General features: G+C 37.8%; 1 protein-coding gene across 6 annotated transcripts in view; it reads left to right on the top strand.

Annotated features, from left to right (window-relative positions):
- PCGF3 (polycomb group ring finger 3) overlaps positions 1-21,945 on the top strand; it is a 56,303-nt gene extending 34,358 nt beyond the window's left edge. For all 6 annotated transcript variants that reach the window (XM_048290960.1, XM_048290959.1, XM_048290958.1 and 3 more), the window contains 8 exons: positions 656-773; positions 5,893-5,989; positions 9,714-9,769; positions 10,732-10,842; positions 11,340-11,428; positions 13,067-13,204; positions 15,190-15,270; positions 16,614-21,945. In XM_048290960.1, the coding sequence (XP_048146917.1) occupies positions 665-773; positions 5,893-5,989; positions 9,714-9,769; positions 10,732-10,842; positions 11,340-11,428; positions 13,067-13,204; positions 15,190-15,270; positions 16,614-16,661 (729 nt within the window). In that variant the 5' untranslated portion in view covers positions 656-664 and the 3' untranslated portion in view covers positions 16,662-21,945. The remainder of the gene's footprint in view (positions 1-655; positions 774-5,892; positions 5,990-9,713; positions 9,770-10,731; positions 10,843-11,339; positions 11,429-13,066; positions 13,205-15,189; positions 15,271-16,613) is intronic.
- The last annotated feature ends 1,511 nt before the right edge of the window (positions 21,946-23,456 follow it).

Below are 23,456 nucleotides of genomic sequence, written 5' to 3'. Positions count from 1 at the left end.
AAGGTGCTTATGCCATCTCATGCTCAAAAGAAAGGAAAAATATCTAGTTCAAGTTTTAGCACAACAAACTGCAACTCTGCCAATGAAATTATTTTAATCTGTAATGTAGTCTTTAATTAACTTGTGTTTAAATAAAAGGGATTTCAGAAGGTTTACTTTCCAGCCCCATTATTGAGAGACAGATTAAAAATTATGCTTTAACATACTGACAGAAGGAAGCGCTTAAAAGTGTGGTTAAACCTAACAGTTGCTTTGACTTTTCAATTGTCAAAAACCACTTTTGATTCTGAAATTACTTTGAGGTTTTTCTCCCTCTGTATTTTTGTGAGTTTGCCAGCATTGCTAGAGTGAATATGATGACTGAAGTTACCAGGATAGTAGGGTTTCACTGTAAATCTGAGTCCCTTGGTTGGTAAAGGAACTTACTAGTAGCAGGCTGGGAGGGCCGTTTTCTATGCTCTTGCAGTACTGACTTGCAGAATAGTGTGGGGTTTACATTGTTTAGCTTTTGTGAAGTGACATAAAAGTTAGTGCCACCACTGTGTGCACACATCCTTGTATGTTGTGCGAAAGTCTAAAGCTGGGCTAATACTAGTTAATCATTTATTCCCGAATGACTACAGCTGTGTTACTTTATGATATGTCTCTTCCACAGACACCAAAGATGCTAACGAGAAAGATTAAGCTTTGGGACATTAATGCCCATATAACCTGTCGTCTGTGCAATGGATACCTGATTGATGCTACTACTGTAACAGAATGCTTGCATACTTGTAAGTAGAAGTACAATTAAGTTCATGTTGCTGGTTTGTTTGTTTGTTTGTTTGTTTGTTTCTTTTAACTTGATATGCAACATGTTGTAATGGTTTTCAGTTGAAATTTAAAATATCTGTTGTGCATCAGCCAAAATAGCATGTGCTTTACTAGACTGCTTTTTTTAACAGATTATTTGCTTTCTTAAAAAAGCAAATTAAGGGAACATTAAAGCTGTATAGCATAAACTTGAAGCCATATTCAATTAGTGGTAATATAAATATTCAAGAATGAAGTCTGTCTTCCTGCTAAAGGAATGTGGAATACCTAGTTCTCTCTTCTGTGACAGTTGATACAGCATATGTTCTCCACCTGGAGCCTTTCAGATGTCTCTTTCTCTCCTGTTCTGCTGCAGAAAGCAAATAGTTTATTGATAAAGAATAGTATGTTGTCCTGTACCCTAGAAATAAGCTTGTATTCCAAAATACTGTGATAAGGTAGTTGTTTGTTGTTACTTTGTGAATTTCTACTTTCATGTAAGTGAAGGATGACCTAGAACCTTGCAACGCATCCCATGTTTTAAAACTATTTTGTCACAGTATTTATGTTTATTCTGATAAAGCTATTATGTTGTTTAATAAGCTTAATGACTTAGTCCTAAATTTTCTTTGAAGGCAATTATTTGGTGGCTGTGTCTTCATCATGAAACGAAAAGTTTCAGCGGACTTCTTCACCTAATATATCTGATGAAGGGGAAAGGCAATGCTCATGATTTGTCACTGATTATGTTTTTTATTATATTCCATTTAGAAGCTTCATCCAAACAACACTTCATGTTGTTTTGGATATCCTCATAGAATCTAGGATCATGGAATGGTTCATTCTGTGATTCCAAGAACCACAGAATGGTTCTTGAAACTGGAACCTAGATTCAATCCCCTGGCCATGGTCAGGGTCAGCATCTACTGGATCAGGTTGCTCAAAGCCCCGTATAACCAGGCCTTGAATGCTTCCAGGGATGGGACATCCACAACTTCTTTGGGCAACCTCTGCCAGTTACCCTCACAATACAGAATTTCTATCTAATCTGAACCTATCCACCTCCAGTTTGAAGCCGTTCCCCCTTGTCTTCTCAGTACATGCCCCTGTAAAAAGGCCCCCTCCATCTCTCTTGTAGTGCCCTTCAGCTGTTGGAAGGCTGCTTTAAGGTCTCTCCAGAGCCTTCTGTTCTCCAGGCTGAACAACCCCAACTCTCTCAGCCTGTCTTCTTAGGAGAGCTGCTCCAGCCCTGTGATCAACTTCATGGCCCTCCTCTGAACTCACCGGAACGGGTCCATGTTCTTATGTTGGGAGTCCCAGAGCTGGACACAGTAGTCAGTGTCTCATGTCCCATCTGCATTTGTTTCATATCTCAATTTCCATAGTGTTGTTTTCAGAGAAAGATCCTTAAGCTAGACTTCCAGTTAGTTTTGCCCAAATTTTTTACTGCTGCTAGTAAGAAGATTGTATACGGAATGAAGATCATAACAAGTTAACATGGCTGACAAAGAGCTAGGGAGAGGGTCATTTTTCACTGTTCTTTAAGAATAAAACAAAAACCTCACAAATACCCCTCAGCTGATATCATCTGTACCATCTCTTATATTTGCATATGGAGGAAATATGTAGATTAATCCACAGTGCTACAGTGCTTGCTTCAAAAGCCAGGGAATACCCTTTACTACCTTTTCCTGCTGCTTTTTGGGGGGTTTGTTTGTCTTGTTTCTTCCTTATTTTGACAGTTTATATTTTATGAATACCACTTCACTGTGTGCCCTGTATAAATAGTTTTGTGAGAACAGGCACAGGATATCATGTAGTAGTGTGTTTTATGAGTACTGTTTTGGGGCAGAACACAGGAGAGCCGAGTATAAATAGTTTACTTTGAAAGAGAGATGGGTGATTATGTGTTTGCATATAGAAATGGGCAGCTGTATAATGAATGGCTACTTTAGCAACTCATACCAGGACGTTTTACTAATACTGAGAGTCTGTGCTAATGCTGTCTTTTTAACAAAACTTCATACATGTTGGCATTGTTTGTGTTGTGTAAGATAATGCTAATAATGTATTATTATTTAAATAATAATAAAAAGCATCCTTGCAAAATCTATCATGACATTACCCTGTCTGTTGAGATAGTGAATTCTCTTCCAAATTATACCACCCCGAAACTTTCATTCTGTTCTACTCAGAACTGAACATTTTTCTTACCTTTTCCATTTTTCTCTAATTTCCTGATCTTCAGCCATTCAAAGACTCTTCAGTAGTAAATGAAGTTCTTGAGTCCTTTGGTGAAAGTAATTTGGAGGATCAAGGCCAGTCCTCTGGAGGAACAGGGCCAGTTTTGGTAAAACTGAATTCAAGAGAAAACAAAGGGTTTTTTTGCTTTCTTTCCTGCTTGTTTCTCTGCTGTGGTTTTAGTTTGTGGGTGACAGGTAGGCCGGTAAGTCAGTCGCTAAAAACATCATTTTTAGTAAGTCAGCCTTAAATCTTTTTTTAGTTTATATCTATTCCTTGATTAATATTCTATGTTAGATGATATATGCAGATCTTATTTAACTTTGTGTTTGTAATGTCAGTTTTGTTAGTGTTTACATGTAAAAGCTGTCCTTCTATGTTATGAAAGGGAAAACCTCACATTATGAAAGGTATCATGTTCTGGATTCATCCGGATGATAAAAGGTCGACTTGAACTAGATACAGAAATGAAAAAAGTCAAAGAGAAGTGAAACTGTTAAAATAAACAACTGAGCATTAACCTTGCCTGTTCTTGTTCTGATGAAAGCTCTCTGATGTGTTTAAGAAATCAGAAAATGTACAACTCAGTTCATGCCCACAGTCAGTGCCCACATATCTGGGTACAGAACAGAGATACTGGAAAACCAAGGTAATGGAAAATTCTAGTAACAGTATTGTTTCAGACCATAGAATGATTTCCATGGTGTCTGTCCATTACTCCAAAGATTTCCGGTTTCAGGAGAGTTTATTAATCCCAACCTGACCCCAGAAAAAAAAGAATCTAGGTGGCTGCAGCACCCTTCATAAGCCGTCTAGTTGCATTTATTCGGATGCTGTGCTCAGACTGAAACCTGACAGAACCTTAGCCAGCTTGCGACCAGTTCATTTTAGGAGGAGTTAGTCTATACATAGTCCAAACTGGAAGATGTACTGACATGGGATGATGTTTGGGTTGGAAGGGACCTATAAAAGTCACCTAATGCATCACCACTGCAGTGGGCAGGGGCATCTTCAGCTGCATCAAGTTGCTCAGAGCCCTTGGCGAAGCTGTGCTGGGCTGTCTCGAATCACCTCCCTGTCCTCCAGGTGCCGTAGCACTGCTTCTAGGAGGATCTGCTCCATGATCTTCCCAGGCACAGAGTTAAGGCTGACAGGTTGGTGGTTTCCAGGTTTCTCCTTTTCTGCCACTTCCTAAAAGTGGACACAGTGTTTTCCTTTCACCAGGGATTTCATCTGACTGTCAGGACTATCACTGTCAGTGGCTTGGCTACTACATCAGCCAATTCAAGACCCTGGGACACATCTCATTAGGTCCCAGAGACTTACTTGTGTTCGGGTTCCCAGGTGTTCATGAATCTGATCTTCTCGTGCAGTGGAAGGGACTTGACTCCCCCAGTCCCGTCTTTGCGGTTCATCTGTGCGAGAGGTGTGGGAAGAGAAATTGCTGGAGAAGAATGAGGCAGAAAAATTGAGAACCTCAGCCTTTTTCTTGTCCACTGTTACTGGTTTGCCAGTGTTTATCTGGGGGGTACACATTCTCTGACCTGCTTTTTCTGACATACCTATAGAAGCCCTTAAAATTCTTCATGTCCCTTGCCAAGTTCAGCTTCAGCTGTGATTTGGCCTTTTTCACCCCTCCCTACACAAGTTAGGAGCATCCCAATACTCTTTCCAGGATACCTGTCCCTGCTTCCTCTGTCAGATTCTGCTTCTATTGACTTGGTAGGAATGGGGTTTGGCTTGACTTTTGCAAATGGATTTACTGCTCTGGCATTCCACTGGAACAAACTGTTGTGTGAGATCTGTGCTTAATGTGCAAAGCTATGAGGCTTCGTCTAACCTCTGCCACCCAGAGTTCTGTCATCCTAGGTGTGTAAATGCAAAGCACAGTGCAAAGTTATCATGCTTCATTTACTGTTACTTTTTTTTTTTTTAATTAACGGGTGTTTATGTAATTGTATTCTCTTCTTGTTTGAGAGGTAGATGGCACTATAGTTACAGAAATCCATTCATTTTGTATGGGAACTGCATTAATACCAAGATTACATGAACTAGTGAACTTCAAGAAAAAACTATACCTCCCTTCTTTTCTCCATACCCTTTTGAGTTGTAACTTTAAGTGAGTGAGGATATCATGTAGTAGTGTATTTTATGAATACAGTTCTGGGGCAGGACAAAGGAGAATGGAGTATAAATAGTTTCTTTTGAAAGAGAGATGGGTGATTGTGTGTTTGCATATGGAAACGTGCAGCTGTATAATGAATGACTACTTTAGCAACTCCTACCAGGAAATGTTACTAATACTGGGGATCTGTGCCAATGTAATTTTTTTTCTGGTAGAAGTTTAACTGTAGTGTACTCTGTGAGAATAGACTTAAAATAACACCCAGATATCCACTTTCCAGCTTTGGAAATTTTTTTTGGTCTTGGTTTCATTGCCACCACACACATTTGCTCTATACGTTGCCATGGTTAAAGCAAGTATGTTTTGTTTAATATCTTAATGGCAAGTAGTTCCTGTAGTGTCATCCATGCAAGCTGAATGTTGACCTGCTAGAAATTGTTGTTCTAGTAAATTTCAAAGTGGGATTTTGTGCTGTATGCTGCATTAAGAAGGTTTTTGATAAGTATGGATGCTTTAATTCTAGTGCATCCCTTCTCTGTATTGAGAACATTAATGAAAGGTACTGGAAACTGTATTCTGCAAATTAGACATCATGCACATATGATGTAAAAAAATGAACTTGATGTAAATTTCAGTAATGTGCATTTCTGTGACTGTACTAAAACAGACTTTTATTATGCTACTTTTATATGCTATTTTTATTCCTTTTTAATTGTGAATGTCTTTGTTACTAGTCTGTAGAAGCTGCCTAGTGAAATATTTGGAGGAGAACAACACCTGTCCAACCTGCAGGATTGTTATACATCAGAGCCACCCATTACAGTATATTGGGTAAGTATAAAAGCAGAAGTGCGAGTAGCTTCACTCTAGACTGGTTCACCCCCTTTGATACAGTACAGCTTCTCCCAAAATTTTCATTCTTGCTTATCAGCATGTTAAACACTAAAAAAGAAGTTTGAAGGGGATTGAAGAGATACAGGATAAAACTTTAGTTATGAATTTGCAAAATTCATGCATGGCAGCTTGTTCCAGACTTCAAAAAAAACCCAAAGCATACACTTAAATGTCTAATTTCTGTGTGATTTTTAATGGGATTTAGTCATTCCTCTTTTTGTATGCTTGAATTGTAAAAATAATATATATGAAACATTTGTAGGAATTATACTTTTAGAAAATTACAATAATTAGTCTCAGTTGGACAATGCTTTTCAGCATCTGACAGTTATGAGATAAATAATTTTCAGCTTTATCGTTCAGCTAATCTTTTAAGGGTCTGCTTAGGTCATAGGAACAGGAAAGAATGTCATAGTATCATCATAAAGTGGTTTGGGTTGGAAGGGACCTTTGAGAGATCATCTAGTTCTAACCACCCTGCCATGGGCAGGGACATGTTTTGCCTGGACCAGGTCACTCAAAGTCCCACTCAGCCTGGGCTAAACATTTCCAGGAGTGGGGTATGTACAACTTCTCTGGGCAACCTCTTCTGGTCTTGTCACTCTCACTGAAGAATTTCTACCTGTTACCTAACCTACACCTGCTGTCTTCTAGTTTAAAACCATTCCCCCTTGCCCATGTCGAAAGTTTGTTTCCAGCCTTCTTGTGGGTTCTCTGCATGTACTGGAAGGCTGTTCTGAGGGCTCCCTGGAGTCTTCCTTCTCCAGGCTCTACAGCCCCAACTCTCTCAGCTTGTCTAAACAGGAGAGGAGGTCCATCCCTCTCATCATTTTCGTGGCACTCCTCTGGACTCACAGCAACAGGTCCACATCCTTCTTATTTGGGGGCTTCAGAGCTGAACGTAGTGGTCTAGGTGGAGTCTCTTGCAGGCAGAGTAGAAGGACAGAATTCACCTGCTTCGATCTGCTGGCCAAGTTTCTTTCGATGCAGCCCAGGATGCAGTTGGCTTTCCGGACTGCAAGTGCACTTCGCCAGGTCATGATCAGTTTCCCATCCACAAGTCCTTCTCCTCAGGGCTGCTCTTAATTACTTCTCTGCCCAGCCTGTAGCTGTGGTTGGGATTGCCCCAGCCCAGGTGCAGGACCTTGCACTTAGCTTTGATGAACTTTATGAGCTTCACATGGACCCACCTCCTAAGCATCCCTTCCCTCCAGCATGTTGACTGCCCCACACAGCTTGGTGTCGGTGGCACACTTGCTGAGGGTGCCCTCGATCCTACTGTCTGTGTCACTGACAAAGATCTTGAACAGCACCAGTCCTGGTACTGACCCCTGAGGACACCACTTTTCACTGGTGTCCTTTTGGATATTGAACCATTGATCACAACTCTTCTGAGGGCAACCATCCAGCCAATTCCATATCCACCAGGTGCTGCATCAGCCAAATCCCTGTCTCTTCAGTTTAGAGAGGATGTCATGCAGGACAGCATGAGTCACCCTTTCCTCATCCACTGCCTCTGTAACCTCATCATAGAAGACCACCAAAGTTGTCAGACACTGCTCTTAGTGAAAGCCATGTTGGCTGTTGCCAACCACCTCCTAATTTTCCATGTGTATTTGCATAGTCAAATTGCATTTTCACTAAGTATTTTTGTTGAGTTTTTTCCTCCTTTAGTTTTCAGAAAAGACATTCTCCTTCTTTTCCTTAAGTGCTTTCTTTTCATTTTACTGCAGTGTAGTAACTCCTGCTGATGAAAATACATTGTGACGGTGTGTCTGCATAAACTGTTGCACATCAAGTAGTGTTTTGTCTTCCATTATAAAGAACTTGGGTTTGTTCACAGCATTTTTTGATATGCCTTTCTCACTTCTATAACAATTTCTGAAGCAATGGTTATAGCAAGTGAGTCTGATTTCACTTTTACAGAAAACTTGATATTCCATACACAGTTGTATTTTTCAAGCTCCTCCTCATTCAGGAGCCTGAAACTAGGTATGCTCTCTACATTTATATAATACACTGATAATAGCCTGTATGAGTGTATAATTGAAGGGACAGGTAGATGCAAATAGGCAAGAATGAATAAATGACATGCAAGATAACATGTTTGCCTTGCTTCAAAAACCTGTTTTCTGTGCAAAGAGGGGCCAGGAAACAACGTGACATTGAGAACAGCTAGAAGGCAATTTGTTATTTGTTTTTTTTTTTGTTGAATACACTTCAACTTAACTCAGCTGCTTGAACAAATTGTAAAATACTGCCCCATCAAAACTGAAACAGACTTTGTAGGGTCTACTTTGTCCGGTCTCCTTTTGGGTATATTTCCTTACCTTTTTTAAAAATAATTGGGAGTCCGAAGTTTCACAAGATGTTTGAAAATGGAGATTTAAACTCCTATTCATCCTCCGTCTGTGTGGAAAATAGGTAAACCAAATGTATCACCTTGTTCACATTTCTAAATACTGTTAAGTAGCATCATAGAGTCTTAAAATTCTTTGGAACCTTAAAGATCATCTGTATCATCTAGTTCCAACCCCCAAATTCTCACCTCTGATGTAATAGTGATGCCTTATTTACGTATTTTTGTTGAAATATTTTTGGCAATGTGTCTGCAGTCCATATGTGATACTTCATAATCCCAGCCTGTACAAATGGGATTGCTACTGGTCAAAATGATGTGAATTTAGGATAAATGATATTCTGAATCTTGTTGTAGTACTACTTAAAATATTGTAATTACTTTTTGTAAATGTCTTGATTTGTCACCTTTCTGTGATTGTTCACTGATCTCCACTGCTGTGAAGTGCTCATGTGAGGTGATGAGAAGCCTGAGACTACTCTTGTAAGCCTTTTCTTTTCAAGTCAGATTCAGGACTTGATGACGCAAACTCTTTTGAGGTAATGACATTGCAGCAGCCAAGGCAGACACTTGAAATGCTTATTATACTATTTTTTAATTGGAATTTAAGGTAATATTTCATTTCTTTCAGACTATGACTTATTTTAGACTAGGACAGGATTTTTCTAGGTGAGCTGGGAATGAAAGTTTAGAATCTTAATTGGCCCTACTGTTATACTTGCAGTGGGATTATTACCTTTTCTTCATTTGAGCCATGCTACCTGTATGGACTACTTAGCTACATAACATTTCTCACAGTTAAAATGTTGTCTTTTAAGAAGAAAGTAAACTTTAGTTGTTGTGATCTTTTTCTGTGAACTGTTCCTCTTGAATTTTAGAAGAATCCTAGTAAAGATAACTAATCTATAACTGTGAGAAACGAAGTCTATAGGGGTGAGAAACAAGTTATCCTTGATTCTTTTGTAATAAAAATGAGTTTATTTCTAAGTTCTAAAAGAATTTTAGACTATTAGTGACATACTTGTCTTGATGCAGAAGGACATATTCAGTGGAGTGATTTCCTCCACGGACTAGTCTTTCTCAAACTTTCATTTGTTTTCTGTCTTAGCCTGTACTTTTTTATAATTTATGTTGCTGTCCTCCCTGGTTTGATAGAAACATCGATTTGAGATGTAAAATTCTTATTAGGTGAATTTAGAGATTTTTGCATGTGGTTAGTACTGGAACTTTTTAAAGAGAAATGTTTTGAATCAAGATGGTGAATTTAATCTTTTGATTTGGGTGTTTTTTTTTTTTTGCTAGTCATGACAGAACAATGCAAGATATTGTTTACAAACTTGTGCCAGGGCTCCAAGAAGGTAAGTTGTGGTGTGACCTTTCTAAAAGTCAGTTTGCACATACTTCTTTGGCATTAAAAAAAACAAAGTTTCAAGTGATGAAAAAGGAGGGGGCAACTGAGGAAAAATACAATGGAAAACCAGATTCTTTCACCTGTGTAATTTTTAGCAATTAATTTAATTTCTTGCCTGTACTAGCAGAAATTGAGCGTGGGGGTGGTGAGAGGCAACATGGGATGTTTCTTCCAAGAGCGGTGTTAAGTAAAGCAGAATTCAGCTTTTGAATGTTGCCATACCATAACTCTAATCTGTTTTTGTTAAACTGTGTACCTGTTGTGCAAGCTTTCTAGAATTCTCAGAGGTAAAATGCAATGCAGAACTACTTTTAGTTTCTGCTATTCTAAGAGTTCTTTCTTATCAGGGAACTTTCAATTTCTGGTTTCATAATCCTCTTTGACACTAGATCTGTTTAACTAAAGAAATACATTATAAAAATTGCTCAGTGTTTTTTTTTGTCTTAATGTATGTTAGAGCTTTCATTTAAATAGAGTATTTTAATCTATTTAAGCTGCTTTTTAACCAGAGCATTTTCAAATATCAGTGATATTAAATTGATAATATAAAAATTATTTCTAGGATATTGAAAATCAGAACTATAAATAAAAATTCAAACCCAGTGTTTTGACTGAAATACGGTTATATTCAAAATGGGGGTTATTCAAAATCAGCTGAAGTATTTTAAATACCATCTCATTCTAGCAGTAATGCTGTAATAATAATTATACAGACAACTTAATGCTATTCTAACTCGGAAAAATAAGATGAGGCATGACTTGATGCGGTAGCAGAGATAGAAGACAGTAAATAATGACACCACCACCACCACTTGTTGGCAATCCTTAAGTGGGAAGGGATTTGGAATAACTTCATAAATATTGCATTAGAACTTTATTACAGGGATTAATATTTGCAATTTTAAACAGCGGAAATGAAAAAGCAAAGGGAGTTTTATCACAAACTGGGCATGGAAGTTCCAGGGGACATCAAAGGGGAGACATGTTCTGCAAAACAGCACCTAGATTCTCATCGAAATGGTAAATAGTCCCTTATTTATTCTGTCTTTGGTGGGTGACAGCTAGTAAATAGATAAACTGTTCTTTTGGAAGTATGTGCCCAGTTGGTATTTTACAGTCACAGTTTTTCCTAGTGAGGAATAGAGTCAGCATAGGATTGTTGCTTTGTCCCTTATTTGTGCACAGAATCTTTGTTTTCAGCTGTTAATAGCATGTTGCTTGTGGCAAAGTCAGTCTCCATAGCAGTGCCTACATGGGGATTGTGAAATTACCCAGCTTCTGGGCTGGTAGCAGCTGAACTCCGTAGGTGTTGCCCTCTTTCATGTCACGGGCTGTTGGCTGCAAGTGTTGCTTGAGCCGATAAGCACAGTTTGGGAATAGCAAAGTTTATTCTATACTGCGAGCCTGAACTGTGCTGTTTTAATTGTATTAGCACTATGAGCTGCTGCTGAGTATATCCGGGGTTTAAATATAAAAATAGTATATGTATCCCATATATCTGGCTTTTTTTATCTAAGGTGAAACTAAAGCAGATGAAAATATAAATAAAGAAACTTCGGAGGAAAAACAGGAAGAAGATAATGACTACCACCGAAGTGATGAACAGGTGGGCTCATAGGGCATGCTCTAGTTTTATCTTGTATTTTAGCTGTTGTGCTTTGGTAAGATAACTTCGATAATCTAACAGAGAAGAAAATAAACTTCTTTCAAGCTACTTTTTCTGTTCTCTGATACAAACAAGATGCAGTTTGTGCAATGCTTTTTTGTAAGCATGAGGTTTTACCTTTGGGTTTTGGCAGGAATAGACAATACATTAAAGACATTTGCATTAAGATTTGATAGTTCTGAATGTTTATGAATTTTCAAAGTATTTATTTGCTTTCAAAACAAATTCATGTAATTTTTCCCCTTCTACAGGAGTGTACCCCAGTGTTACCATGATACATTGAGGTGAATGTGTATTGATAATTATGAATTAAACCTTTGGCACTGTTAACACATTCAGTGCAGGTAGCTTGGGGTGCAGTTGCAATGAGGGCTGTAGGTTGAGCTCTGGATGGGAGCCCAAGTCAAGAGGCCATGAACTGCCAACTCTTGGCACAGGAAAGGGCACAGGGACCTGTGGCACCAGCCAGGGAACTGGACACTGAGACACAGCAGGAGCTGAGACCCCCAGACTTCGGTGCTGTGAGGGTACAAAAGCCCAGGGGTTCCTTTGTTCACAGTCCCTCCTCAGAGGCACCAGCTCGAGCTGTTGTTATTTAGTTATTGCACCATGATTAAGCTATTTGAAGGACCTGGATGTCTGAGAATCTGCTGTGGGAAACCTGGGGTTGAGCTGGTAAGGAGTCCTGGTCAGACTGTGAGTGTGGGAGGTGTAGCTGTGAAGGGGCTTCAGTTCCAGCTCAGGTGGTGTGAATGTGGCTGCCAGAGTGGCTTCTGGATGGTCAGACAGGGAACTTTCCTTAACACCACTCTTACTAATTTACTACATATTTTATTTTCAACCTTTAATACTAAGACAGTGTTAGCTCTATATCATAAAAATATCATAAAAGTGGGGAAGGCCACTGTTAAATTTGAAACACAAAGCTTGTTTGAAGGTGGAAACTCCTTTTGGGATAAACAAGCCATGCCTTTTATGTTTTCCTGTTATGTGTGTCCAGAGTAACTTTAGCTTGGGTTCATTTTCAGTTGCCATGTAAGGGAACTTTCGAAGGGAGTGTCCTTGTTATTAGATGCTCCTAGTGCAATACAAGCATATCATCACAAAGACCTTAGACTGTAATGAATAGCTGGATGGGAAAAGAAGTGAGAATTTGAAAAATTTGTCATGTAATTTATATTCATTCTTTTTAAACATATTAAAATTAAACTAGATTAGCAGTTGCATTAAAAGTAAGAAGGTATGTTAGAAGCAATCATTAAGAATTGGCAATGGTTTTCTTACTCTTTTCTTGCTCTAAGTTTTAATATATGGTCCTCTTAAGCTATTGACAGCCTATGAATTTGGACTGAAGCAGCCTTGTTCCAACATCAAAGATTACTTTTTGAACATTTTTGTCTATTACTTACCACTCAGCTTATGAGGTCTTAGAAAATGTGGTTTTTTTAATAGGCATTTCAGTTTAAAGGATACTGTGCTTCACTTCATTGGATTAATAATAACTGTGTTTGGAATATATAATAGGGGACTGCAGAAAATTATTCTAGCCAACTCTTGATTCTTTACCTTTTCCTGAAGGTAAGCATCTGCTTGGAGTGCAATAGCAGCAAATTGCGTGGATTGAAACGGAAATGGATTCGTTGCTCAGCACAAGCAACAGTCTTGCATCTAAAGAAGTTCATTGCCAAAAAACTCAACCTTTCTTCTTTTAATGAGGTAATATTTTAATTTTTAAAAATAAGTTTACAGATATAAAAACTTAAAGGGGTGGGTTTGTTCCTTTGCAAAAGAATGTCTTTATTCTGATTTTGCTTTCAGAAAACAGCATACACTGCTTCTTAAATTATATGTTATATAGCCATTTTCCTGTCCTTTCTTGGGTCTGTACAGGACTTTACACTTAGTTTGCAGTGCATCTTTGCATGTGCATTTATAAATAGTTGAGCTAAAAGGCTTGGTTATGTGCTTCCACATGTGTTGAAATGGACTCTGGCAAGATGATTTGTTTGATAGATTGTAGTTGAGTTTATCCCCACCCTTCCAGGAAGTTTGCACTCTGCGGGGTCCAGACAGTAACCAGCACTTGGACACTACTGAAGCCCAGTTGAAGAGAAAGCACCACAAATACTTTGTTCTTTTCTGTGTTCTTAGGGAAGCTCAATCTGAAGTTGCTGCCTACCACAACCAGAGTGTTACCAGATGCCTACTTTTCCCTGTCTTTACAGGGAATCGTGGGAAGAATTTAAGTTGACAGGTACAGAAGGAAAGGCAATACTTTGCACTTCTCCTAGATCAGATTCAAAAATTAACAGTGGCAAACTATGAATGCAGCCTCAGTTTATCACATGGCTGGATCTTGGTCACAGTCTCTGGACATCTCAGTTGACTCTGATCTTGACATCTCTCAATTCTGCATTATGACACTGATTCACTGAATTTCATTAAGATACTTCATTCAAATCAAATCATCTGTTTTCCAGTCCAGTGTGTCAACACCTTTCTGCTCAAACTTGTCAACAGCCAATTTGCATCTCTACCACTTTTCCTTCATAGCTTCTGTACACTTCAAACTAACACTCTCTCTGTCCTGTGGTTGAACTATATCTCCAAACTCTGCCAGTCATCCTGAAACAAAACCATGTATCCTGTCATGTCCTCAGCTGTCTCAGAAGTGGTTGACTCCTGGCTTTAGCCTAGCAAATGTTCAGAATGGGTTTTTTTAATACATTCTTTTGGTATATGCATGTGTAAGCCATCCAGTGAGCTGTGCCAGTCTGTAACTGAAAAACCTGCTTGGCTTCTACTGAAAGAAAAACTTTCAGGAGTACTGTTCATTCTTTTGTTATCTCTTTCTACCTTCTTAAAAAGTACATAAATGGTGGTGTAATCATTCTACCAGTACCAAGTAACATAGAAGGAGAACTTGAGCTTGTGGTCACTTGGTTGCTTGATACAGACTATTCCAGGTTTGAGTTACTGTCATGTAAGTGGACTGCCTGCACATTCAGGCCTTTCTGGGCTGTGGGGTAAAGCATTGTGATATAAGGCACCTTGGTGGAACTTAGTGTTTTAATTCATGTTCCCTGGTTTTAGTTCATGTTCAGATATTGTAGTTCAGCTGATTAGTATAGTCATATGATCCTCATGCTTTTATGTTGAGATCCTCACTGTTTCTAATATTGAGATTTTTTAAAACTGAGATAGAAAATGAAAAATACTTGTTGAGTATCTGCAAAAAACCCATAAATATAGCATATGAGTATATGGCAGAGAGGGTTTTTTAAAAAAAGTCTTGTAACAATGCTGCCTGACTGGTGTTAGGTAAAAAAACATCATAGCATGCTAAATAACAACTCTCTTTCAGACTTCTATCTCCTTGCTCATTTATTCGACCTTTTTAAAAGCATGTAAAGCTTTCAGGAAAAGGTATTAGTACTGCTTGGGAAGATATATCAAGCAGTTAAGTCCAGATCATACTGTATTTCCTAGGCAAGCACTGACATGGTCTTTCAGTACTTCATGTTGAGAACAGACACTATCTTTTCTTTCCTGGTATTATTTTTGTGTGCAGGGCAACTGCAGGATTACCAGTTCCAGTATCTTCAGAGCAAAAATGTCTTGTCAAGTGTGTAGTATTATGTGAAATATGTTGTTTGATGTATTGGGTCCCAGTGAATTAACTGTCGCCTTTATTTTGTCAGCTGGACATATTATGCAATGAAGAGATTCTTGGCAAGGACCACACGCTCAAGTTTGTAGTTGTTACTAGATGGAGATTTAAGGTATGACACAATGGTTCAATGTAAATCATGAAGTGACCAAATAAAATGGTTATAAAATAGTGATAATTTGAAACTATACTGCAGTAACTGCAAACTCAATAAAAAGGTACTTTTATGAATGTCTGCTACAGCATCCTTAGACACCAAGTATTTATTTGTTTCCAGTAAATGAAGGAAAGGAGAATTAAGTATTCATTGCAGGAGAAAAGAGAACACTGCATTAGCTGTCAAATTGTTATCAAGTCTGGCAAAGGAAGGGGAAGCTACAAAAAGTAGTATTTTTAACTCTTTCAGGTGGTAAGAATGAATAGCAAAACAACACTTAGGATGGAAGTCAACACTGAACAGAGTCAGTATATGTATACATGGAATTATTGGAACAAGAAGTTTGTATTTGTAATGGAAAAGCAACACATTCTGAGCATACAGTGTACACTGAGGTGAAATCACTCAATGGCTTTGGATAAGAGTCACAGGATAAAGTCAGTGGTCAGTGTTAAAAATGGAGAGATGTCACAAGTGGAATCCTGCTGGAATCCGTTTCATATGGTGTTTCTGAATGACCTGGAAATGGATTTGAGTAGTTCATTAACAGTGCAGTGACAGCATTGTCGTTATTTAGGTTAGTGACAGATTGATGATAAAATGTTGGATGAAGTCTACAATTCTGAGTGACAGGTGATTAACAAACATCTGAAGTTGAATGTAGGTGTAGATAAAAGGATACAATGGAAATGTTAGCAATTTGTGGGGTAGCAGGGAGAACCAAACAGGAGCATCAAATTGATGTGCATCTGTACAGTCTACTCTTCACCTTTATTAGGGAGATCTGTGTGAGTTGTGTAGAAAACAGAACTGTAAACTGCCTTCCCAAGTGAAGGAAGTGGTAGATGGAAAATGAAACTGAGACTTGGAAGGTCCAGAACAAAACAAGCAGAAGTAATTGTTTTCATGAGACACAGAACTCCATGGTGCAGGATGTTCTGGTTCTTACAAGTTTACCTATTCATAAAAAAAAATTAATAGATACTTTCACAGAACAAGAATCAAGTGAGAGCCATTATATATGAAGTACCATATACTCTAATGCTGCTTTCTAGATATGTCCCTTACTTCAGGGAGTTTTCCAAGATAAACAGATCTGCTCCCGAGATAAAGGGGAAAGGGTTCTTCATCTCTTGAAGATGAAGTTGCACCTTGTCTTTGTCTTGGTGAATTTTTGACAGATCAGATAGCTGCTCTCATCTTTAGTTGAAGCTTTAGTTTATGACACAGAAGTTCCTCCTACTGAACAGATCAGTTCTGGGTTTGTTTTTTAACTTACTGGTATTTCTGTCTTGCAGAAAGCACCTCTACTGTTACATTATAGACCCAAAATGGACTTGCTGTAAGGGAACTTTATTGTCCTTCTGGACAGAGCTTTTTGCAGAGACTATCATCTGGCACCTTCTTAGTGCATCACTAATCACATGACACAAACCAGCTGAATAATTTTGGAAGACTGGAGGGCTTTCATAGTGGACTGTCCTGAATATTTCTTCTAGGGATGCATTTCCTAGACTTCTGGGCAGAAAATATTTATACTTTTTTTGTACGGAAGAAAGAAGTTTCAACTCAGCAAGACACTACCAGCATTAAGTTTACAGATACTGAAAACACTTCACAGTTCCATGTAGCTCAGCTTGATTTGTCTCTTACAGTTACACAGAAAAAAATTAGAGTGTTGTGGGGTGATATAAATATGTTGCTTTTGACACCAAGTTGCATTTAGTTACTTTTCGCATTCTAAATCTTTAAAAACTATATTTTTGCAAAGTGTTATTGTCTTATATAGTATGCCTGATTGCATTGGCTTTATTCAAGTTATTCTGTAGAGCATTGAACATACCTAATAATACAGTGACTGGTGATAATTTATTATGCTGCATTGAAAACTTAAAAAAATATGGGAAACCAATAAATTCATTTTTGCCCAGTTATTGCTCTCCCTCACCTTGTGTTTTAATAAAGTTTTGATATTTCTGTATACATGTTAATTTGGTAAGACTAATAGAAATAATTTCAGTTGATTTTAATGTGCTGTGATATATATTTTGCTATGGTATAAATTGCACCACGTAATGACAAATACTCACAAGTGCTAGATTTGTGAATTTCTTAAAAAATAAACATTTCTTATGTAGTTGTGGCTTGCAGAAATCAGTTTTTAATTTAGAGAGAGTTTGCTATCACTAGGTATTGAAACAGTGGCTCTTGGACAACTTTGGGAGTATTGAAGATTTTTCATTTCATGGATTAAAACTTCCTCAGATATTATGGGCAGCTTTATATTTCTTTAGCTGTTTTCTTATGAAACCATAGCATTTTCCTTACTGCAGGTCTTAGCTCACTTGGGGTAGGGAGGAAGGGGGAGTCAGACAAGATTATTTTAGCACCTTTTGGCCTTAACTAATAATTTTGCTTGCATCAGCCCTAATGGATGCAAGGTAATACACATTCATGTATGTATGGGTACATACCTCTATATACACATGTAACTATGTATGTTATAGAAAGCACCCTCAATGGCACTTAGCAGGGCTCACTGCACTTTTTGTAAGGCTTTTTGAAATAACTCACTTTTTAAAAACAGTAGTTGAAAGTGATTTCTGCAAGCTGTAATCCACTATGGTATATATAGTATGATTGTGAGAACATTTGTCTGGCACAGGTGTCAAGTCACTGAAAACAGTCTATGCCCTATTATTGCCAGCTGGAAATAGTTAACCTAATATTTGGAAGAGTTTTCCTGTCAGCTGAAAAAGCTAGTTGCTGTTCCTATTATTAAATCCTGTTATTTTTTGATAAATTGTCTTTGGATAAGAAGCCCTGCTTCCTCTTGCTGTGCTCCTTTGCTTCTTCTGTCAGAAAGTGTTACTTGATAACCAGAAGCTGACACTGCAAGAGATTTATCTAAGCATTTTAAATCATCTTCTTTTTGAGTTTTCAAAGCGCTAAGTTCCTCAGCCACATGTCCCTTAATTTCCTTCTTTGGAGTCTTCAGTCCTCCTTTCCCAGCTCTGTTGCTGCTTGTGCTTACCTTTGGCAACAGGGCTTTTTAAAAAATTTCTGATTACAGTCACAGATGTGAATAGGAAGGAAATAAAAAAAAGAAACGTATGTGAGCAGAGAGTGAAAGGAAGCCTCCTGAACTGTGGAGATGGAAAGGAGAGCCACGCAAAGGCCAGAACGTGGTGCTGTCCTTGCAGGTGAAAGTCTCAGATAGCTGCATTTGTATGTTTAGGTTACACAGAACTCCATGTCTGGTTCTTGTGTGCATGTCTGTGATTCATGGAATCAAATGTGGCTCTGATTTTGTCTTACTGTTGTGGACTCAGATATGTGTATTTTTAGCTTTTTTTCTGTCTTTTGCATTACTTGATCTGGCAGAAAAGAACAAATGAGATCATATGTCTACCATTTTTTAAACTTTACAAGAAAACAGTGAATGCCAGTGGTGTGGATGTGTACACAAGCTGACATACTGGGCCTTTCTGGAGATGTGCTTTACATGGTTGTTGCTGTTCTAGTGTAAATAAGAGGCTGGCTTTGCCAGTGAGGCACTGAGAATATGGACAGGACTGTAAGGCTCCCTGCTCTGTGCACCCAGAGTATACACGCAGTGGCTGTACCTGATGTAGACATAAAACTAAAGCTGCCAGACAGCATTCTGATTAACCACCCTAATCAGAAAACATATATATATGTATACACACACACACACAAAAACAAATATATATACATATACACGTATAAATGAGATCTGTCTACCTCAAGTGTGTGTACTGCAGAAAACTTTTGTATGAATAGATATTGACGCAGTGCTGTTAAAGTACATTGGGACTTCATTACCTCCCTGTGTACTTGAGCAACTGAGAAATTAATTATGAACACATAAATTCCGAAGCCTTTCAAATCTATTTCTTGCTGTAACAACTTACAATACAAAACTTACAAGTTTATAACCATCTTTAGAATCACTTGAATTTGTTATGGTGCTATCAGTATGTAGAAAACTCTGTTTATAACTATACGGATACATGAATTCAAGCCAGTATTAATACCTATAGCTGGGGTTTTTGCTTGTATTTGTGTGTAACTGCTTTTGCAATGTGTTTAATCTGATAAAACCGCACCAGTAAAAAAAAACCACAATAACACCCAAACAAAAAAACCCCCAAACCAACAAAAAATCCCAAAGTTACTCAGTTGTTTTTCTAAATTACATGTGATAACATCTTCACTACAAAAATTTCCCTTGGGAATGGTGTGACTGTGTCTGGACCATATGTTTGTCTCACCAAAAGGCTACAATGCAGAATGAGGTCTTCTTTGGGTCAGAGCCTTGTTTCATTTCTGTGACACTTAAGAGACAATTTATAACAAGATTGTATTGGGTAAAGTAACCCTGATACTGTTCAAAGTTGAACTAAAATTTGAACTTGGCCCTAGATACTTCTTAGTCCTGGTGAGATCATGGTAGTTTATTTTGGCTTTTGTGAAGATGCCATTACTGTGAAGTAGTTTTTACAATTTCTTACGCTGGTAAATAGTTGGAGTAAGGAAGTATCTTGTTGCATTATCCTCAGCAGCAGTGAGACTGATGAATCATCCAGGCTCAGAGTCTCATTAAGTACACTTTCATTAAAAATAAAGAATTCAGATAGAATATATAATATTGAATTTAAATAAGATTTGGGGGTTTAAATTTTATCTTTATAAAATTATTTATTCTATTTTAAGCCTTCTGTCTTATTTTACCATCCCAAGTATTTTTGGTTTCAGTGGTCCAGCTTTATTTACGGGCATATAAAATGAAATTGTAAGATGTTTTTACAAGCTTCTTCCTTTTACATTGAGTTTGCGTAGCTTTCATCTGTATGTTTTTGTTTTGTATGGATAAAGAGCATTACTTATGCTTTTGTGCAATAGGTTTGAAACATGCATTTATTAGGCATATGTTTAAATTGTAAATGTAGCATCTACTTACCATTACATTTAAAAGGAATGTAGATCGCTTTTCTCACTTGTTCAAATGGAGTTTTGTTGGGGCTGTTGTTTGGGGGTGGGCATGTGTGTTTTTTGCTTTGTTCCATTTTTTATTTTAAGAGTGAAATGGGGGATTTAAAATTTGTGTAAGTACAAGAACTATCTGTCAGCAATATTTTAAAATAAATGATCTTACAAGAAACCTTAATGTGAATTGTGGAAGCAATCGCCAAGACTTGCAGCCTATCTGAAAATGTTTTGTGCCATTGTTAGGTCTGGTATATTTGTGTACCATCAAACCTGGGAATATTTTTTTCTACTGGTTGTGCAATAGTATACACAACACTGTCACCTCAGGAGATATGGGACCGTAAAAAATATCAGACTACAACTGTGATGGTGCTATTTTTTCCAATAGGCTATGAGCCTTTGAAAGCTCATCTGGCTCTTATTGTCTTTGTAACAACACAGTCCTAGGGGATTTACAGATTTTTTTTTTTTCTACTAGATGACAAATATAACTTGCTATTTTACAGCATTCCGCATATTACATTAAGATAAATATAATAGGAAAAAGCCAACCAGTCTGTACATCAGTGAGATGAGTCTTAGGTACACGGTTTGTACAGAAGGCTTTACTGAACAGAAGAATCAAGTTTCTGCTTTTCCTCAGGTAATCACTTCAGTTTGGATGTTTCTCTGAAAACGTTAATGCAACTTCAGTTAGTCTGCCTAAAGTTGATAACAGGGAAAGAAATTGTTCCACACACGAGTCACCCTACATAAGATATAATTAAATGTTACTTGGGTCTTGAGATCTGTTTTTGAAGAAAAAGCTGCAGAGAGCAACATTAAAGAACATGGAACAATGCTTCAATCTCTGCTTTAATCACAACTTGCAGTCAGGACAAAAAATACCTAGGAACTTGGGTCTTGTGGCAAGTCAACGGATTATGTTTTACCTGCTTCTGCAAATTAAAGGTGTGACTCCACTATTTGCTCCATATTTTATCCTACTTGGAGCTTTTTGGAAATCTTTTGAAGCCACGATGACCTATCCATGTCCTGGTGGTAGGGTAGGAACTAAATGTCCAAATCTATGAACATCTACATTGGTAACTTTACTAATAACATGGAGGTTCCACGGAAACCAGTGGGATCATTCATGCAAACAGATAGGTATGGCTGAAGGAAGAACTCCTGAGTTTTGAATACTGATGTTCCACTATTTTTGTTATTTCTGTTTGAAACTGAAAGTATTGGTTTGATGGAATCTTTAATTCAAGTGACTTATCTGGACAAAAGGAAAGTTTGTTCTTTCCTTCTGCAACAGGATTATTTTGCAGTAAAGGGACAATTAGCCAGTGCAACCACTAAGCCTTTTATCCTCATATGTGGCATAATAAAGATTCTGGAACTGTCAGAGTGTAAAACCATATTTTTGGCTTAGCTTCATTTAAAAGTTTACAATTTTTTATGCTTTGTGTTGCTGTGTAATTTCTGTACTACTGGTGGCTAGTTTTGTCTGAATAAGCCTTTTGGGGATTAATGCTTAATGTTTTGATTTTATGATAGTGAAGCTTGTATCTGGTGTTTTGCCAATGAATATTATATGCTTGTTAATAAAAGCAGAGAAACTAACTGAAACGCTGTGAGGCTGGAAGTTTTTGTCCCATTCTCTCCCGGGAGCATAAGGAACTAGCAGTTGTCTTAGCACTGAATAAATGCAGTGTGACTGAAACAGAGGTGGTGTGGCATTGCATTGTCATAAAATTTAGGATGGCCTAAAGTATTACTTCACTGGCAGTATGTCTGTGACAAGTGCATGTCAAGTAACTGCCAGATAGGAAATTAAATGGCTTCAGTCACCAAGAGGGAGAACAGCATTATCCTGGTGTCTTTAGGTACCTGGATAAAAAGGTACTTACCTGACCTGTATGTGTTCCCACCCTTACGAATGCCTGGTTGAGACAATACAGTAACAATGCAAAACAGATGCTACAGTAGTTGAATTTCTTGCAGCATCTACATGCAGTAATGCAGATGTATAGCTTGTGAACTGCTCTACGTGCTGAGAGGGCAGGACCTTTATTTACGCTCTTGGCTTGTTAGGAACTGCCAGCAATTCTGGGCTGCTTTGAAGTCGGTTTTATTCATACATGTATTTCTTAATTGCACTGATAGTACCAATGCATAATTGTCCTGAGGAAATCAGGCATTTGCCAGTTAAAGACTTCATTTAAATACCAGTATGAGAGACTGACTGCAGAAAGGTCCCTGTGTATAGTAACTTAAAAGTGAATGAAAGTTAGCACTAGTTCAGCAAGTGTTACATTTTGTAAGTCTTCCATGCCTTTATTATAAGTGGTTCTAATACTTACCTGAACTTTGTACTACTGTTTGCTTCCATCTATCTGTGAAGTAACCAGTGATGGGTCTGGCTCCCTCCCTTTCCTGAACATGGTGTTAATATAATAAATAAAAAGTAAAAACTTTTCCTGTTTGATTAAAATTCCCCAGCATCGCAAAAAGAAATTGTGCTAACAGTTGTGTTAGCTAGCCCTGAAAGCATAAACCTGCCCCACAGCCAGTAGGAACTAACTACATTTTTTTTTCCCCAGAAGTAATACAATATTAGAAAGTTTTTACTGGTATTTCTTACTTTATTTGTAACTGATACTTTCTTATTTTGCTGATTGAGTATTCTGCCATAAAAATCATTACTTTGAGTATAATACCTCTTTTTGTGCAATAACTTCTTCCTTGGGATTAGAGCAGTCAGAGAAAAAAGTCCATATCAATTGAATATGTGCATTTAAGATAGATAAATGCAGCTGTTTAAACCCAGATGTAAACATAGTCACTCAGGATTAAATTGGTCTCAACTCAGGTTAGGCTTAATCCAGTGCCACATCTGAATAGAGGTGTATTGCAATGCAAATCCCTATATACCTCTGTAACAAATTCCTGCACATCTTTTATTTCAAACATCATCTTCATTTAGCTTTTTATATTCTTGATTTTTGTAGGCTTCCTTTTGATTAGTTTTCCTTTGAGAAAGTCAAGCAATGATCTGGCCTTAGTGGAGAAAAAGGCTTACAAGAGTAGTCTGAGAGATTCAGCTGCTAAGAGGAAGATGTGGTCCACATCTGTATAAA

This window comes from Corvus hawaiiensis, chromosome Z (genome assembly GCF_020740725.1).
Source record: "Corvus hawaiiensis isolate bCorHaw1 chromosome Z, bCorHaw1.pri.cur, whole genome shotgun sequence".
In the NCBI taxonomy this organism is placed as follows: domain Eukaryota; kingdom Metazoa; phylum Chordata; class Aves; order Passeriformes; family Corvidae; genus Corvus; species Corvus hawaiiensis.
Note: the sequence above shows the minus strand (reverse complement) of the source record. Positions and strands in the feature narration are given on the sequence as shown.